Source organism: Notechis scutatus, chromosome 1 (assembly GCF_049901735.1).
Source record: "Notechis scutatus isolate UNSWTSFEM ecotype Mainland chromosome 1, rNotScu1.2, whole genome shotgun sequence".
Lineage (NCBI taxonomy): Eukaryota > Metazoa > Chordata > Lepidosauria > Squamata > Elapidae > Notechis > Notechis scutatus.
In genome coordinates, this window is record NC_142009.1 from 61,322,043 (window position 1) to 61,343,148 (window position 21,106).

Below are 21,106 nucleotides of genomic sequence, written 5' to 3' on the forward strand. Positions count from 1 at the left end.
GTGGATGTATCATATTAGCTGTAATGGTACTTATTGTTGACATATATTTATGTACAGTGTGCCACTATGCCAATCAACATTAATATTAATATCAAATATAAATATTGATAAATTTATCAGTACATTTCTACTCCAGACAATACCAAAATTACTACTTTAAAATGTCTGATAAATCAGAACTTTCTACAATAAATAACTTGAAGCCACATAAAAAAAGAACCTCACAGCTTGACATGGGAGTGACAGGTAAGTCTTCAAAGTAAATGGTTTATTGGGGAGACTCTTTAACAAACAGACAGTTTTAACAGATAATTAACAGATAATCAGAGTTGGAAGGGACCTTGTAGGTCATCTAGTCCAACCCCCCCAAGTGGGAGACCCTACACGTTTTCTGACAAATGGCAGTCCAATCTCTTCTTGAAAGTCTCAAGTGATGGCGCTCCCACAACTTCCGAGGGCAAGCTGTTCAAGCTGCATGTTAAGGTAATTCCCGGTTAGGAGAATGAGCGCACACAGGGAGACGTATTGAGAGTGGTGAAGAATAACACACAACCAGCACACAGATACACTGTATAGCAAAAATGTAGGTTTTTACTTCCAATAAACATTTAAGCAAAGTCCAACAAAACAGTCCAAGTCATTCACGGTTAAAGCAGTCAGTTTTCAGTCCAGGGATAATCCAATAACAAAGTCCAGTATCATAAACAGTTTAGTAACAGACTTACATCAAATCCAAGAATAACTATGTTCAGCAACAGTCAATAGGAACGGCAACACTCTCTAGAACAAGGACAGAACAACCCAGTTTTCTGGCTCCATCTTATGGCCATTTGAGGAACCACACCCAATTACAATTTTTAGCATTCCCTTAAAGAGACAGTATTAAAATGTCTATCCTGGTTTGTATATTTTCCAACCCAACTAACTGTTAGGTGACTTACATTCCTAACACTGCATATATTTCAAAATACTCCTAAATCAGAGTTCAATAGAAAAGTATAAAAAGTTAAATTCCCTCTCCCTACAAAAAAGAAATTTGACACACCTCTCTGCTATAATTCAACATTCATCTATACTTAAATTGTTACTGATAAATGGCACTGCAATTTTGTTTCCTCTTATTAGATGTAATCTGCACCTTCTTCAGTTGTCATAAGCATTTTTCGTTATGATCAATTACCATAAGCATTTTGCTTGTGTGTGTGGGGGGGGGGAACCTTTATATTTTTGCTGACAAATGATCTCACCTGCATTTTATGTCACTTTTGCGCAACAGGTTGGCTTGCAGCTTAGAAATTATAATGCAAATAACTCTGATAAAGATCAGGAAGTTCACCTGAATAAAACAAAAAGGAATTACAAAGCAGATTGTAGAACTGAGCAGTATATCTCTGTTATCTCTATAATGCTATTCCTGTTAAGATTATCTTGTCAGACAACTCACTCCAAAATTATGCTCATCATATGAAATATCACAAAGGAATGCATCATTACATATTCTAGTTGACACATTTCAAATGAAAGTTTAGACACACATGCCAAGTGTAAATTGATATTTTAATTGATGCCTTAATTATTATAATGGTTTAATTCTTAGGCATTTTATCTATAGCTTATTATTATAATAAAATTAGCACAGGCTATTGGGAATTCTTGTCAACAGCTTTTCTGTTGAACACAGAGTCCAGTATGCATACCACAGAAAAGATTGGCTTGTTAAGAAAAGAGGAGCTTAGCCACAAGTAGTCTATGAAGTTGATGGAAATTCTATTACTTATTTATTGGAACACAGAAAAAGGCAATTTCCAAATTCATGTTTACAGATAGACTGGTTTAATGCATGACAGTTTGTCAGGCATCATTTATGCACTGAATGTTAGGGGACAGAAAACAATAATTGAATTCCTACAAAATTATTTTACTAGTGAAGGGACACTACACTAATCCATGTAACTATTGCAAGAGTTTATAATCACTTACCCCAATAGCAACCATAATAGGTAGCCTGATGATCAGCCAGTAGTTCATGTTCAGATTCTTGTTCCAACAGCTAGAATAATAAAAAATAGGACAAGGATCAGCATCCAGAGATAATACATAGAAAAGCATAATAGTTGCTACTTAATGCCATTGCATAGAACATCTGAATCTTAGAAATAGTTTCAATGCATCAATGCAAAAATGGATGCTCCCAAGCTCCCTCTGTTAAATATTAAGTATAGTTAATAAAAGTTATTTCATTAGAAATCAGAAAACAAATTATGAGGCACAATAGATACCGTATATACTCGAGTATAAGTCGACCCGAATATAAGCCGAGGCACCCAATTTTACACAAAAAAACTGGGAAAACTTATTGACTCAAGTATAAGCCGAGGGTGGGAAATGCAGCAGCTACTGGTAAATTTCAAAAATAAAAATAATTAATTTGGGAAACGATCTCACTATCATGAAAGGTTTAATTGATTCACTAACCCAAAAGGAGAAGATGATGATGACAGCGGGAGGCAGGAGTCACTCTCTTCCCCTCCCTCAGAGGCCCCTGAGTCAGGAGTCGCTACCACCGGCGCAGCCCCAGTCCGCCGCCTCGGGAAGGGAAAGGCAAAGCGCTTTTGCCTTTCCCTTCCCGAGGCGGCGGGACTGGGGCCGCTCCGGCTGCAGCGACTCCCAACACAGCCGGGAAGGGAAAGGCAAAGGCGCTTTGCCTTTCCCTTCCCGAGGCGGCGGGACTGGGGCCGCTCCGGCGGCAGCGACTCCCAACAGCCCCAGCCGGGAAGGGAAAGGCAAAAGCGCTTTGCCTTTCCCTTCCCGAGGCGGCGGGACTGGGGCCGCTCCGGTGGCAGCGACTCCCAACAGCCCCAGCCGGGAAGGGAAAGGCAAAAGCGCTTTGCCTTTCCCTTCCCGAGGCGGCGGGACTGGGGCCGCTCCGGCGGCAGCGACTCCACACCATTTTTTTTCAGAGGGGAATCTGACTCGAGTATAAGCCGAGGGGGATTTTTTCAGCACAAAAAATGGGCTGAAAAACTCGGCTTATACTCGAGTATATACGGTAGTCACATTTCCATCCTCAAAATAAAAGGTAACAGACTGATTGCCAACAAGTCCAAATATCAAACTGCTATACCAAATCAATCAAGGGTTTTGATTGATAATGAAAAAATGTGTTTTGGTTTGCAGAAAATTTTGTTCTTGTAGCTGATCAGACAACTGTTTGGTTTGTCCAGGCTTTCAATGAAACCCTGTTCAAACAATTTGAGTATGTACACATGCACTTCCTACAAAGCTGTATTTTCAACAGCTCCTTCTTCGAGCACTTTTCCTCCTTCAACAATTTCCTCCAGTCTATCAAATAACTTCAAAGCCAACATGCTTTGAGAAAATGCTTATAATCAATTGATTATATTATCATGAAGAGATTGAATATTATTCAAAGCCAAACCATATATCCAATTACAATTTATAGTATAGATATATAATTACAATTTTGTGGTTGAGGGTTAAATTGCTTCCTACAAAAGTGGGTGATTTTCCTCCCTCTTACTTTATTATCCCCAATTATCTTATTCTTTATAAAACCCAGCAATGAACATAAGTATATGGGAACTAAAATAGTCCTAAGGTTTACATGGAGCTTGCATAGCCCCAGCAATTTCTGATACTCTTAAAGATAAGAGCTGGGCAGAGACATATTGCTGGGGAAAAGACCAAGTCAGTCTTGAGATTCTCAATATATATGGCAAAGGCTTGCCTATACAACATTTTGCTCATGTACCATTTACATACCATTGAAGATGGTAGGAATGGATGCTGCTATCTCACTGTGCATTTACATGTTGTTCACAAGGAACTACTTGTATAATTCTACAGACATGCATCTGAACTTTAAAAAAAATCCTGAAAGCAAAATGGAGAAAAATTGGGGCATGCTTTTATTTTTAGAAATAACACCCTCACCCTCAAAACAGACACACTGACAACAGCAAAACAGTATTGTAACTGGATCTGAAGTGATATTTGGCACTGTGAAGCAATTTTTTTCACTAAGGCAAACCAAACAAAAAAGTCCATTAGTGAGTGACAAGTGACTGCCTACCAATTTACTCAAACTGTCACTCAACACAAACAGCATATTATGCTGCAATACAAAGCTGTACTTCTGCATTCAGTACTCAGTCTATCACTTTGACTAGTGCTAGTTTCATGCTTGATATACCTCTTTCCCTCACCAATCCCACTAGGAGATATTGAGAAGTTGCAGGCACATTTCACATGTATTTCCCCCACTTTTTTTATATATATAATCTGATGTTTTCTCATCTTTGTGGAATATGAGGATCTGGATATAGTTAGCTGTACAATGTTTGTGTTCACACTTCTGTTGGCATAAAGATTTTAAAAAGGTCTTAAGCAACATTTGTAAATAAAACTCAGAAAAACTGTCTGAGTAAGCTGTACAGAAAGTACAGTTTTTATTATTACTATTATTAATACATGATTTCTGTGTGTGTGATATTATTTTTGGGTATTTTTTAACATTTTCTGAATTTCTTCTCTAAAACCAGATTACAGTAATTTTTCAGTTTTCTATTTTTTGGCACCCAGAACACTTTCAAGCATAGCAGTTTTTTCAGTCCTTTGATTTTTATTTTCATTGCCCCCCCTTTTTTTTTTAAAGTCCTGTAAACAAAAAAAACAAAAAAATTACCCAAATAAAAAAAAAAAAAAAAAAAAAGCAACATTTTGTCTCTTACTCTAAAAGGTAGGAATGGCTATTAAATATCCTAATAGTCTTTACAGCTGGTTGCACATGATTGCCACTTGCAACCTTCCCTGCTGGTTTTTTCAGAAAGACAATGGGGAATTCAGCATGGGAAGTTCCTAAGTCACTGCAAATTTTTTGAAATAGGGAAGGTTGAATACTGGTTGATAGTTGTCGAACACCTCTGGCTAGACAGATGAGGTTTTAAGGAAGGGATCTTTCTTTTAAGGTTGCCACTTACTTGTATGAGCATTTGGAGAGCACTTTAAGGAACAAATGTACTTCTTGAAAACTTCCTATCCCTCTGCTGAAAATATGTCAAATGGGGTTACACTTTTGTAATATGGCTGCTACATATCATACATAGCTCAAAGTGGATCATAAGCTGTCAGAAGCTGCAAACCAGTAACTTAAGATAAGAAATATATTAATTGCAGATGAAATACACTCAGTGTCTCTAGTCCTCATAAGCTGATTGGCTTAACAAAGAGTATCAAAGTCTGAGACTGAACATAGTCCACACTAGCTTCCCAACTTGATGTTTCCAAATTTTGATTAATAAAATACTACAAACAAATATCAAATAATTGTGCTGTATAACCACAAGCAACCTAAGTGCCAGTTCCCTTGAATTCTGTTAACCCTTATTGAACTCCAAATAGGTGCTAATCATTAATTGAGAATGTTCCTGTGTATAGGCATGATGCATGAGTAGCAATAAATCAGTTTAATTGGACCTTTACATATAGACCTGATCTTTTGTACCTGACATTGAGCGACATGCTAAATATTTTTTATTCGAGAATACAACCAATGAGTGCAATTAATGAAGTTTTAACTTTGTTGTTTTGATGCAGATATCCATACATAAAATTACATTTAATGTTATTAACTGCCTTGCGTGCCATTGATGGATGAAGAGATGAGGCAAGGGTGTAAAGAAAGCAGAGCAAGGGCCAAGAAGGATATGTCAAAGGTTGGAGAGAGTATATAGGGGTATGCAAGAGGTGAAAAAGAGGCACAGTCAGGCTCAGGGATAGTGTGTTATAGGTATGGCAAGGCTCAGGGAGGATGTGCATTGCTGGCACAGCAGAGTGCAGAGGGGCTTAGGAAGAGTGGGTAGGTGGGTGAAACTTGCAGTGACTTAGGAACTTCCCATGCTGAATTCCCCATTGTCTTTCTGAGAAAACCAGCAAGGGAAGATTGCAAGTGGCAATCATGTGCAACCAGCTGTAAAGAGTATTAGGATATTTAATAGCCATTCCTACCTTTTAGAGTAAGAGACAAAATGTTGCTTTTTACAGAGAGGAAAGCCACAAGTATATTTTACAATTTTACAAATATCTTTATAAGATTTAGGTAACCAATCATACTCCATGAGTTCTACTCATTTGATAATGTTTAACAGAAGTTGTAAGTCTTTTTAAAAATAACATAAAAGGCAAGCAATTGAACATAATAAACACTTCAAACACATCTTTGGACTGACAAAAACTGCTATGCTTGAAAGTGTTCTGGGTGCCAAAAAATAGAAAACTGAAAAATTACTGTAATCTGGTTTTAGAGAAGAAATTCAGAAAATGTTAAAAAATACCCCAAAATAATATCACACACACACAAATCATGTATTAATAATAGTAATAATAAAAACTGTACTTTCTGTACAGCTTACTCAGACAGTTGAAAGTGCTGGATTTCACAAAGACTTTTAAATGAAACTTGTAAGTCCATCATTTATGCAGAGCAACAGATGCAACAAGATTATTTCATATTTGCAACACCCTCAAAATCATCCTTTAGAAGAATCTCTTTGTACCCCTTTTGTGTTTGTCTATATACAAACTATATAGACTATATAATAGTCTATATAGTAGTTCCCCTTTCAGCAACTACTACTGTCAAACTTAATTCAAAGACATATTCAATGTCACTAATTTAGTACAGAATGCAAAAAGGCATCAAAACAATTGTAATAACCAGTATTCTCACTGATATAGCAATAGCACTTAGATTTATATACTGCTTCACAGTGCTTTACAGCCCTCTCTAAGTGGTTTACAGAGTCAGCATCTTGCCCCCAACAATCTGGGTCCTCATTTTACCCATCTTGGAAGGGTGAAAGGCTGAGTCAACCTTGAGCCTGGTGAGATTGGAACTGCCAAACTGCAGGCAGCCGGTAGTCAACAGAAGTAATTTGCATTCTAACCACTGCACCACAAGAAGCTCCTATGCTGACAATTAACAATACCCAAACAAAATGGTAGCAATATTAAATACTAAACTGTTCTAGGAGACTAGGGGAAGGGAACACCAGAATGCTCACTCCAGTGAACATAGTTTGAAGGTTCTTAGGCAATCTAAGGGGCATATAATAGGGAGCGTGCATAAGCGCACCAACGTGCCTACCGTCCCTGTCCTATTGTTTCTCTTATTCTTCTTTTATTTTTCTTATATGTACCCATTTCATGTATTCACAACTATGTATACACTTATACTTATTATCTTGTAAACAATTGGCAAATCAAATAAATAAATAAATAAATAAATAAATAAATAAATAAATAAATAAATAAATAAATAAATCTCTTGACCCACACATGTAGGATACGTTTTACTGCATTTAAAGATTCAGAACTGAATAAATTTACAGAAGACATTGGTGTTTAAGTATTTATACTTAACTTATTTTTATATATTTTTCTAAACACCTCTATAAAAGCTGCAGAAGACTATACATATGAAAAAAAAGGCTCAGCGAACCATACAGTGAATACTTGCACAACGCTCCTGCTGAGACTCAAGTACTTTTTGCAGCCAGGCAATGTGCTATTAGAAAAAAGTTTCTGAAGTTTTGTTATGAAAATCCCCAACTAATTATGGAAAGAACAGTTATAACTGGATTATGTATTACACTGGGTAAGGTTCAGGTTAGACACATAGCAAGGGGACTTAAATCTAAGAGATCCACTTGATCTTCACTTAATGAGAGTACATATTTTTTAATAGTTTATGGGTTAATATCTTAATCTCTCAATCAAAAGCAAAACCATTTGGTGCAGAGAATTTACATTGGCATGGTCAGGTGTATTTCCTTTATCTCTTCAGGTATACTCTTTATCAACAGGTGTTTTCTTGGCATGTATGTCAGTGTCAGGGCAGAAACATTTACATTTTCTCAAAACAAAAAAGTGATTCAGTAAAGGGAAAATCAATATATTCTCTAAATCAATGCCAAAGATGAACCTCTATGTAGAACATGATTCTAGGATTATGCCAAGACTAACTTTTTTGATACATCTGTTATCTCTAGAGTTCAAATCAATTGAAGATATATAAGGAGTTTGTTTTATCAGTCTACCTTTAATATTACATTTACTATTACTCTTGTATTTGCAATAAAAGCATTAACTAACCTAACTAATTGGACATTCATTGACGCTGATATGTTTACTTGCTGCCATGGGACAATGCATAAGTTCAAGTTGTGCCTTGTTAATTTTATGTCTGATCAAATATGTCACTGAACAGGTGTATTAAATCGTTTATAACTAGTGAGTAAATGACAGCTAAATGTGAAAAATATAATACTTATTCAAACATACACATCCTGAATTTCCCCCCAAATTCATTCTAGTCATAAATGATAAAGCAAGGGCACAAAATATATTCATTGTGTGTGCAATGCAAAACTAGTGGTACCTGAACACACTTGTAAGTGGATCATAAGCTTCCTAACAGACAGGAAGCAGCAGGTGAAGCTAGGCAGAATCACATCCGATACCTGTACAATCAGCACAGCCCCCCCCCCACAAGGCTGTGTGTTATCTCCACTTCTCTTCTCCCTATATACCAATGACTGCATCTCAAACGATCCATCTTTTAAAATACTGAAGTTTGCTGATGACACAACAGTGATTGGTCTCATTTGAGACAACGATGAATCTGCATAAGACAGGAGGTTATACAACTTGCCTCGTGATGTAACCAGAACAATCTGGAACTGAACACACTCAAAACCGTAGAAATGGTGGTAGACTTTAGAAGAAACCCTCCCATACTACCACCTCTTACAATACTAGACAACACAGTATCAACAGTAGAGACCTTCAAATTTCTAGGTTCTACTATATCACATGACCTAAAATGGAGACCTAACATCAAAAATGTCATCAAAAAAGCACAACAAAGAATTTTCTTTCTGCGCCAGCTCAGAAAGCTCAAACTGCCCAAGGAGCTACTGATACAGTTCTACAGAGGAATTAATGAGTCTGTCATCTGCACCTCCATAATTGTCTGGTTTGGTTCTGCAACCCAACAGGACAGACTTCAGTGGATAATCAGGACTGCAGAAAAAAACAATTACTACCCACCTACCTTCAATCAAGGACCTGTATACTGCACGAGTCAAAAAGAGGGCTGTGAAAATATTTACAGACCCCTCACATCCTGGACATAAACTGTTTCAACTCCTTCCCTCAAAATGACACTATAGAGTACTGCACACCAGAACAATTAGACACAAGAAAAGTTTTTTTCCTGAAAGCCATCACTCTGCTAAAGAAATAATTCCCTCAACACTGTTCAACTATTTACAAAGTGTGCACTACTATTACTGTTAATCTTCTCATCACTCCTTATTACCCATCCCCTCCCACTTGTGATTGTAGGACTGTAACTTTGTCACTGTATCCTTATGATTTATATTGACTGTTTCCTAGTATGATTTGATTGTTTATTGTACCCTATGACTATCATTAAGTGTTGTACGTTATGATTCTTGATTCTTAACGAATGTATCTTTTCTTTATGTATACTAAGAGTATTTACACCAAGACAAATTTATTGTGTGTCCAATCACACTTGGTCAATAAAGTATTCTATTCTATTCTATTCATGTATAGCATAGCTTGCTTCATCAAATGTACACCCATAGCTAAAAAAAAAGTGTTGTATATTTTTTATAAATATGTTTTGCTAAGTCAAATGAAATAAAAAAGAAAATCAGTCCCCTGTTGAGACTAGCACCTATTCTGCAGGACAATACTTTATAACAATAACAATAATCTGTTGTTGAAGCTTTTTGCAATCCACAAGAAGCATGGCTTATAACTAGAGATGTGAGTAAACATGCTTTATCAGACTAAAGATGCTACAGAATCATATTAAAGGTTTACAAGTTCAGTTTCCAGTGACAATTCACTAGTATGTGTGCAGGAATAAATTATCAGAGGCTATGAGAATTGAGATTTAATCTAGACAAGGCAGAAGCAGTGATAGTCAATAAACAAACTGGAGAATAGAAATAAACTTAGAAGAAAATGCAGTAGCGAGAATGCTTTTGTGTCTGCTTTTGAGATCATTATTACTCCCCATCTACTTCATACCCACTGGCTTTATATTTATTTTCAAGGCCTGCTATATACTAAATAAATAAGTATTTCCAAAATCAATTCAATGTTGTGATTATTACCTAGAAAGCCCTGATAAATTTAGAACCAGGTTACAGGAAGGATATCCTGCAAAGGGCCTCCTTTTGCATTAGACTTGTCACTGGAGATTCATCATCATGGGAAAAGTGAAGCATTGTAGCTTATACTTGAATGGTTGATGTATGTAAACCATTGTGACTGGGTGTGGATTCTGCAGCATACAAATCAAAGCAATATATGCACATAAGTATGAGAGAGTGTAAGTATGAAAAGTGACCCTAAATCTGAACCTCTGGAGAATTTTGGTGCGTGGGAGGACAGTGGGAGGACAGAAAGTTAATATTATTTTTTTCACCAGTGTTTAATGGTTTTAACCAGATATTTAAAAAAAAACAGTTACCAGCAAAGATGCTTTTTAAATAGTGATGTTATTAACTAGATTTGTGTTGTTGTGAACTATAGGTAGTCCTCGACTTACGACCACAATTTGAGCCCAACATTTCTGTTGCTAAATGACACAGTTGTTATGTGAGTTTTGCCCCATTTTATGAACTTGCTTAGCACAGTTGTTAAATGAATCACTGCATGTGTCAAGTTAGTAACAAGATTGTTAAGTAAATCTGGCTTTCCCATAGTCTTTCCTTGTCAGAAGGTTGTAAATGATCACATGAGCCCAGGACACTGCAATAGTCATAAATATGAACCAGTTGCCAAGCATCCAAATTTTGATCACATGACCATGGAGATGCTGCATAAGTCACTTTTTCAGTGTCGTAACTTTGAACAGTCACTAAACAAATGACTACCTGCATGGGGTTTTTATGAGGGCTGAAAGGTGTTTCATCAAAAGCATAAATCCACTGTAAACTCACTAACTGGGCATATGTGCAATATTCTCTACAATTAAAATAGTACAGTACTGTGTTCTATCCTGAAACCAGAACCAATGACCAGAAGTTATGGGTAGCCCAATCCTTGTGGGTCAGCCTAACTTTCACTTAAATTCAGTTCAATGTTGTTTTGCGTGACAAATTTTTATCTCTTTTCTGCTGAAAAAAATAATTAGACTATAGACTAGACTATCACTAGCGTTTGATCTCTGATTAGTGTAGTTTCAACAAAATCACAATTCTGGATCCTCAAAATGTGCATTTTTCCCATCACAGAGATTAATGTCAGCATTGGAAAGTTTTATTAAATTAGCCAGGCATATTGGCTGCCTCTAGAAATACAAGTTTAAAGACAAGCTGTCCAAGTGTGATGATGAGTCACAATGAAAGGCAGGATACATAAAACAGTGTGCTTTTCCAGCCAGATGTATATTTAGGCATGCAGAGGTTGCTGAACAGCAAAAGCTTGTGCTTATTTGTTTGAATAAAATGTAATGAAAAGCTTTTACACTAATCCAGTGACAAGTGGAGTAAATGTACAAAATGTCAATACAATAAATAGCCATTGCCAAAGCAATTATAGCCAAGAAAAATGTGCAACTTCACCCACTCCACAAAACACAACCTTCACATGAATTAGTTACGAATCAGAACTGAACCAACCCCTCATCTTCATAAAGGTACTTGACAATTCCCCAGAGGATTACAAACAGCATTGGCACACCTGGGGGAAAAGAGGAAAGAAGAAAAGCATAGAGAATGAATCAACAGAAAAATAATCAGGAAGGCTTGCAATGTTGTGAAGTTTTATTCAATGCAAAACTTCCTTAGGTGAATGAGATTATAAACATCATTTATGATTTACAGAGTCCCTTATAATTATCTGATGACCTTTAAAATGCTCTCTCCTTAAAAAAGCATTTGGACTGAAAATCATAATGTTGGAAGCACTTCAGTAACATCTTCAGTTATAGCATAAGGTGAAAGAGGCAGAAATAAAATTAAGACAGGAGAAATATTAGAATATAAACTTTTATAGAATAAATAAAAATAATTTATAGAAAGATTAGAAGTTTGCAGATGTTAGGCATTTTTTTCTATGTATGTTTAAACAATATAATGAGGATTACCTAAATTTGATAAATGTGATAGAGATTACCAACATTGTTACAGTGAATTGGATTAATATAAATAATAGCCAGAATCAATTCCACATACAATATGGATGTATACCTTAAAAAAAACAATAAAAATATATTTTTTAAAAATTGTCTCACTAAATGTGATATAATGCCTAGCCACAGTTTAGTACTGCATGTTATCTTAGAATATTCTAACTTCTATGTTTTATGATCAGCCTATAAACCTGATTAAATCCAATTTGTAAAAGGTTTTTAAAAGCAGGAAAAAGCAAACAAATAGAAGTGGGGAAATGGCATATTCTGATGAATCATTTCAATCTTGTTCTGATAAATTTCATCCATGGCTTTGATATATTCCTAAACATATAATAGTGCTATATTTTACCCCAATAGCAGCTTTAGACAACCAAAACCTTTTATATTCCTCTAGTTCTTAACGCAATGGAGTATTAAATCTGATAAGAACTCTTATAGGAGAAGATATTGCTAGAATTTAAAGAATGTGTAGATTTTTTTTTTTTCAAGAAATAATTCAAGGATTCATGATGGCAATATAACATTTGTGGTATATCATTTCTTAGATAATCGATAAGGAAGTTAGAAACTGTAAACAGTATACCACTAAGTGGGTCAAGAAGAAACGAGATGCTTTCATGAGTTAGAATACAATTTAGAAGTTTAATATTTAAAAAGTGATATTTACACAATTAATATGTCCAATGTGATTACAGAATTAGCATCAATGGACTTGTTGAGAATGAATATTGCATTAGCTGTCTACTGGAACAAATAAATGACAATAAATACAGTCCAGCTGTGGTAGTAAAAATGTATCAGATATCTCGTCCAAATTCATTTATAAACCCAGGTGCATGTTTAATTCAAAGAAACACTTATTTACTGTGAATGCTATCTTCTTGACTTTGAAACGAATTAAGGCTGTATTTATAATCCATAACATTTGCAAAATGAAATACGCAAACTGAAAGGGAACAAATTATATTTCCCAACAGATGTGCAAAGCAGTAACTGCTGTTACTGTAGAATTGTTGTAGCCAGAATATATCAGAAACATCTCCACTTCTGACATTTATTTGATGTTTGAAATCCAATTATTAATCCAAATGCCAGTTGCTGTTGAAGCCACTGCAGTATTTTGAGTAAATAAAAAATAATAAAGAGTTCAGATATAAGCTGCTGTGTTGCTGCTAAATTTCATTGGTTCCATATGTTGAACACTCTGGATTTGCTCTGGACTATTATATACTGTTACCGCTGTCTTTAAGCAGTCTTTTCCCAACAGCATAAGCTTCTGATAAGTTGAATGTGCCAGTATCAAATGTCAGTCAGCACATTTGGAAGATACCACATTACAGGAAAATGTGTTTAGATGAGTTGCAACAAAGCATATAAGTTGCTGACTAATGATCCAATGCAGTTTTTTTAACCTCAAGTGATATTTTAATATCCTTTATTTTATGTTAGCTCAGATGCTTGCTTAGCTGAGTTGCTGATTATTTTCAATCTTTTGTGTACCTAGGAAAATCTCTATGCACCTGTAAACTATGTTTTTTTGTGCTTGGTTTAAAAGTATAAGAACTCATTTACGTGATGTTTTATTAACAAATAAGACAAAAATACTACAAATGAAACATAGTGAAAGCAAATAAGTGCTTGTAGAAAGCAATGAGAGGACCTTGAGGGGAATGGGCAAAAACCGTTACATAAGTAAAGAGGAATGAAACAATCCTTAAGCAAGAAAGCATTTGGAAAAGATTCAGGGAAATGGAATGGAGTGAACTCTACACAAATAGTCTGAACTTCTGAGAAAAAAATTAAAATTACATAAGGTGAACTACCAAAAGGATTTTTTTTTAATTTTATGGTCAATTTAGAAGTGGCAGTTCAAGAGAGTATTCTAATTTTTCTGAAAGACACAGATCTTTTTCAAGAACATATCTATATGAATTCAACTAAGGTTCATAAAATAGAGATATTACCAAAGTGAGTTTGGTTTATAAAATGGAAACCCAGAGTGGTAAAATGAAATGCCATTACAGAAAGAAGCAGTAGTGGAAAACAAAATAGTATTTTGAAAATAATCTTAATAAAAGTAGAGATATAAGAATGGTTTGGGTGGAAGCAAAGCTTTCAAGAAAGGTTACTTTATACAACATAACAGTAAACTCAAAAAGAAAATACAAAAGAAAACACAAACTATTTTGGATAAGTCAAAAAGAAAAGAAGAGGAATTAAAGAAGTTTCCAGAGAAGATAAATATTTCTCAACAAATTAAGCTTCTGTTTAATAAAAATTATCTATGTTAACACTAAGAAAAATGGAAATAAAAATGAAATGCAAAAAAAGAGTTTACAAATAAACCAGGGAAGTGGTTGGCATACCAATTATGAAAAGAAAAAGAAAATGACATTGAAATTATAAGGGGAGAAAGCTGTAATAACAGATAATGTGTCTATGCAAAAAAGTATTTCATCAATATTATTCCAATTTATATTAAGGACAGAACATTTCTTTAAAGAAACAGTTGAATATATAAGAAACAAAATTTACGGAAGATTGCACTGAAATAAAAATAGATTATGAATGGGCCCATAACAATAAAGTTTGTGAAGCTATAAAAAAGATTAAAACAGGAAAGATGTCTGGACCTGATGGGTTACTAGCTTTTTACTATAATTGCTTTGAGTGATTAATTCCTCAGAAACCTTTAACTCAGTATTAAAAAGTTGGATATGAAATAAAAAGGCTGTTCTATTAAATCAGAATTACTATATATTTTGCCCTAAATAGCAGAAATGACATTACTTGGATATAGCTGTTTCAATCTAGAGGACAAAAGGAGTTTTTCCTCCATGTATTCAATTTATATATAGGTAGTCCTTCAGATTCAAAGAAGACATGTTGTGCAGTTCATCTATGGACACACAGTCTCTGCATCTGAGGCATCTGCAACACAGCCTTCGTATCTCCACAAAGTTGAAAGCATACTGAACTGTAGTTGTCCATTCTCTCCTATATGGATGTGAGTTCTAGACTCTATACCAACTACATATCAAACAACTAGAGACATTTCACATGCATACTCTCTGTTCCATCCATCCTATCTGGAGGAATGTGAAGTCCCTCACCACTGAGTCCCTGATTATTAGAGACCAAATATGGAGTGTGGGACAAATCATTAGAATGCATGACCACCATATAACTCACCAGTTGTTCTATGATGTACTAGAAACTGTGAAGAGACCTTAAAGTCATCCACACAAGCACTTCAAAGGTGCTGTAAAGGAAACCTGTGCTACTGTGACATCCAGCAAAGGAAACTAAAAGCTGTAATTGTCCTTTGAAGTCTCTACTGGCTTTAAAGATAGTGATCATCAAAAACTGATAGAAAACATTGAGTGGCATCACAGAATAACACCAACAGTTATTATAATGGAGTAATGGAGTCCCATGCCCCAATTGTGCTACACTCTGCACATTCCATTCAGGTTTCCCTGCATGACCCTGATTTCCAAAGAGTGGCGAATTGGAACAATCATTGAGGAATTGGATATTTATAGCTATACTCCTACTCCTTACAAAGTAGAAAGATCCAAAGCATTTTCCACTAGGACAAAATTGAAGGATCTGTTTAGTTCCTTCAACTCTGCTGGCTATGGCAAAGATATTAATTTCTAGCAACAAGTTATTCTGTCCAGTATATCAGAACAGGCATGCAAATCACAACTTGAACTGCAGTTCCTGACTGCATCTCTTCTGGATTGGTGAACAAACCTACTTTGTAAAATATTGCCTAGGATACAAGATAGGAATTTAAAAAAATAACAGCAAGAACTTCATAAAATCGGGAAGCTGGAATTTTATAAAAACAGAGAATGAAATAAAAGTCAGAGATACTGAACCAAGTACATGCTTCAGCATAATGATTCATATTTTATCCCAGGAGAAGAAATATATACTTTTGTTGAATACAAATTGGTAAGTACAATTATACATATATTTCTGCTTAACCAATAACCTATCATTCATTTATTTTCCAGTAAAAAGTTAAGGTCAACATTTTAAAAGCTATAGTCTGCTGTAAATGGTATTTAAGATAATTAGATTTTATTAACAATATTTTTATAGCAGAATTGCAAAAACCTCAAGCTACATGTAATAGAATTAGTCAACTGACAAGTTATTAAGTGTAAATGTATGAGAGTACATCAATGGTTATTGAAAGCTACTAAACAAACGTTGAGTTAAATTGTTAAGAAAAACATTGCAGCTTTATCAATGAATGGAGGAATGACTGACTGACTGACTGACTGAATGAATGAATGAATATGAGCCTTTGTGTGTGTGTGTGTATGTGCATAAACAGTTTAGACACTGTGTGTGTGTGGTGGAGCGAAAATAGCCTTTGTGTGATGCAAGACATACTTTACTAGTTTAGAGATACATACATTCACAATGAGCTTAAATAGACTCTGGGGGATGGTAGAGGACAGGAAGGCCTGGAGGAACATTGTCATGGGGTTGGAATAGATCAGACACGCAACTAACAACAACAACAACAACATTCACAATAGACTGACATAACACTATTAGCAGAATGGTTTTTAATTTTAAGCCATTTACTAATTCCTATCATTATCTTTCCCTACTCTATTGCAGACACATGCTGGTTTAATGTTTTCAGAGTTGTTTTGCAACAGTAATTGCATCTTTTTTGAGTAGTTAGTGGCAATTCTGAACACATTAGTATTGTTTCAAGTAGTTATAAGTATCTGCCCTAATGTGAACTAATCTGACTTATTAATGCCAGGTCTCATCTGCCATCCTGTTGCCTTGTGAACCAGTACAAAGAGATCCTTTGGGAACTCTTTGTAGATGAAAGTTTTGTTCCCAATGTAGACTTTTATGGTCCTAAATACTGAATTGTAATCTGCATTTGACTAGGTCAGAATCAATTTCCCTTTTTGAAGGTAACTATAATATTGGCAAAACATGGACCAAGAATTGAGTTCTGATGATGCGAGATATTATCAGTTGAGAGGTTCCAAAATTGCATAACAAAAGCATAATTGCTATAAGATAATTAATACTTACTAATCATATAAAAATAGGCTGGGGGTATAGAGTCTAAGAACATATTATCACTATGTAAAGTTTTAAATTAAGTAAAAGAAAAGAAGACATAACAATTTAATATGAAATACAGAATGGTGTAAAAATGTGCCACATTAATGTCTCCAAGAGAAAGGAACTACACAGGCTACTAACATTAGAACAAATTACTCAAGGTCAAAGAAAACATTGGTGAAATGAAAATCAAGGAGCAATGGAAAATTCCCAAAATGAGAAGAGCTATATTGTCTATTTGTAGACAATCAGCATTAATTAAGCAAATGAGACTTTCCAATTATTCATAAATAGTTGTAGAACAGTTCCAAAAGTTGTTTCTTTCTTGATTTTGTTACTCTATGAAAACATGAATAACAATAGAATAAAAAGCTGTTCAAATTTTGTTTTAAAAGCAAAATTTTGTTTTAATTAATGGTTGGTGAATATAAATTATATACCCATAAGTATAGACTACATTAAAGTGATTACATTAATCACTTATTTTCAATTTCTCTCTTCATTCCTTTTCCTATTATAACTATTATTTTGTATTCTATGCAAGAGTTCCTCCACAATTTTTATTTTTCTGAAGTAATTTCATACTCATATTAGCTAAGAATCTCTTCAAACATGTTTTAAGGAATGAAATCTATAATTGGTTTTCAAACAAAGTATGTTTTATTTGAAATGTGTCATTAGCAAGTTTTTACCAATACAAAAAGAGAAAGTCCTCTGAGTTTTCCTTTCCACTCCTTGCAGGGAACTATTTCAAATGCACCTTGAATCCAAAATTAAATTATGTGACTGTCTGTTTGGGCTTTAAGATTTATCTTTCATCGCATTGCCTTGATATTTCATATTACTAAACACTCAGCACCAGCAGGAGAGCACTGGGAACAGTGCTTGGTTAAATTTATCTGTACAGTTGCTGTGTGTGGATGTGTCTTAGAAGCCTCCAAGATTGTTTTGCAGAGAAATAAAATTGTGTACATCTTATTTATGAAATCAAAGCTAGGATTTTGCATTATAAAAGTAGGAGCTTACCAATTCTTTCACAGCAGAATTACACATAATGTTTCCTTTAACATGAAGTAAATTAAATAATATACAAAAATTCAGGGTGCCATATAGTATTAACAGAAATAAGTTTTTGAAAATATTATCTATTTATAATAGGGTGATTGGCAACTAGTCGTAAGTGTGAACAGGTTGCCAAGCACCCAAAATGTGATTACATGACCGTGGAAGTGTGTGTGACATTTTACAATGGCTGGAAATGCTTAGTCAGCATCATCACAGGAACTGCTTGAATTGTTTTGATCATACCTGTGGATCAGATAACAGATAATCAGAGTTGGAAGAGACCTTGTTGGTCATCTAGTCCAACCCCTGCCCAAGCAGGAGACCCTACACCATTTCTGACAAATGGCAGTCCAATCTCTTCTCGAAAGTCTGAAGAGATGACACTCCCACAACTTCTGAGGGCAAGCTGTGATCAGCTGTAAAGCACTCTTTCAGATGCTGTCATAACTATAAATGGTTATTAAATAATCAGTCCAAGTCAAGAAGAATTACCCATAGCAGTTTGCTTTTATTTCCTTTACTACAAAAAGATTATGCTTCTAATCCTGGAGAAATTAATCACTTACAGATGGAGTATAAAATGAGCATGATTTTCTAAAGGAAAAAAAGGAAAATAAAAACAAATGGAATGCCAGTAAAGTGTTCAAATAACATTTAGTGATTTCCGCTCTTTAGGGCCTAGACTTTGCTGCAAAATGGCACACTGGTGGTCTTTGGCAATTAAGATAGTTAGATGACACGAAATCTCACTTTATATATTTTCTTACAGAAATCAGAAGTTAGACTGAATGATTACATAAACAAGAGGAAGGAACAAACTCTATTTTTGTTTAACTAGTTTACCCCATATCCGCATTTATATCTATAAAATGGGATTTAAAAAACGTATGTCTTACAATAGTATCACCTTAATAAAGAAAATAGATGATAACTATAGTACATTCAGTTCCCCAAAGGTCTATAAAGGTCAGGATAATTGTGCATGATTCAGAACAACTTGTATATGAAGTTTATTTTGGGTTCTTTGTTCTAAACAAATTACACAACCTCCTTTGCTTCATTTAGTGTTCTGTTTTCAGCTCATAACAGGCACTAGACAGCCTCTGTTCAGAACGTACAGTTAGCATCTTGGATGACAATCACTGAACTCAAGTATTGCTATTGTAAATACGATTTGTAATCAGAAATATTTTAGGTCAGCCTTTTATGTTTTTTGTAAAGGAATTGGTTTTCTACTAAGCAAATAAAACAATAAAACAATAAAACAATAAATAAATGTGCCTACCGTCCCTGTCCTATTGTTTCTTTTATTTTTCTTATATGTACCCATTTTATGTATTCATAACTATGTATATACTTCTATCTATTATTTTGTAAGCGATTGACAAATCAAATAAATAAAATAAAAATAAAAATAAATAAAACCTTCGATTTCAACTTGCTTAGAAATCTATCCAATAATTTTTGTATAGGGCACACCATTTTGCAAGCCTTTGCTTTCTATAACTTTAAATGATTTACAGTAAGTAGGTTGTTATGAGATCTATGTAACTTTACTAGAACAGCCCAATATATTTTCTTATGAATACTTCATTGATTATTGGTTGTGACAGAACATAATATGTATATTCATCCTCCATACATCATGTGCAGGGGTGGCATTCAAATTTTTAACAACCAGTTCTGTGGGTGTGGCTTAAGTGGCTTGGTGGTCATGTGACTGGGTGGACATGGCTTGGTGGTCATGTTATTGGCTGGGTGTGGCCAACTCAATCTCACTCACATCGAGGCACGCATCTCCTCACCTAGCCTCTCTTGACTGTGGGGATGCTGCAAAAGTCGTAAGTGTGAAAAATGGTCATAAGTCACTTTTTTCAGTGCCATTGTAACTTTGAATGGTCACTCCACACAAGCAAAGTACCAGCAAAGAAGGGGAAAAAACTCCAGAGACGTTCCTGAGACAGGAAGTCTAGTCCTGCCAAGAATGTAATAAGGGTTAATGAAGAGGCAGTTTCTGTAAGCAACACCAGAATGTTTCCTTCCTGCCTTCCTTACAGGATTAGGCCAGTAATTTCTTCTAACAACCGGTTCTCCGAACTGCTTAGACTGTTAACAACCGGTTCTGGTGAATTGGTGCAAACCTGTAGAATCCCACCCCTGATCATGTGTATTCGGAAGGGTCACATAAATAATACGCAGCTGATCATTTAAATGAATTTTACAGTGTGCTTATTTAGAATATTCACGTAGGAATGTAAATCTGTGGAAGAGAAAAAGACCCATCAAACCCATTCAAGGTGTATTTAAAAATTTTACCCCAATGGCATTTAAGGCTAGACTGTATTAAACTAAGTATCTACAGTGATTCTACAATCCAAAATATATAGGGAAGCTTGTCTTTTATATTCTGCACCTGTGTGCAACATATATCACTGTTTAAAAATAATTTGATTAATGAAATGCAGGCTACCAGACAATGTATATTTACAGCGAAACATTGTATATTATCTTAAAGATTTGCCTGATTATATAAGGCAGCATGGTAGTAAACGTAACAAAACAAAACAAAAAAAACACCCCTCTGGGCCATCAAATAAGAGAATTAGACCTCAGGAAGGAAGGTTAATGAAGAAAAAAATAACACATGGTTTTATGCTAGTAAAACCCTAGGAC

General features: G+C 34.9%; 1 protein-coding gene across 1 annotated transcript in view; it reads right to left on the bottom strand.

The window, feature by feature from the left end:
• Window positions 1-21,106, bottom strand: part of GLP1R (glucagon like peptide 1 receptor) — a 47,155-nt gene that overhangs the window by 7,354 nt on the left and 18,695 nt on the right. The window contains exons 9-11 of the mRNA XM_087961793.1: window positions 11,742-11,802; window positions 1,981-2,050; window positions 1,248-1,336 (exon numbers count right to left, since the gene is read on the bottom strand). Of these exons, the coding sequence (XP_087817919.1) occupies window positions 1,248-1,336; window positions 1,981-2,050; window positions 11,742-11,802 (220 nt within the window). The remainder of the gene's footprint in view (window positions 1-1,247; window positions 1,337-1,980; window positions 2,051-11,741; window positions 11,803-21,106) is intronic.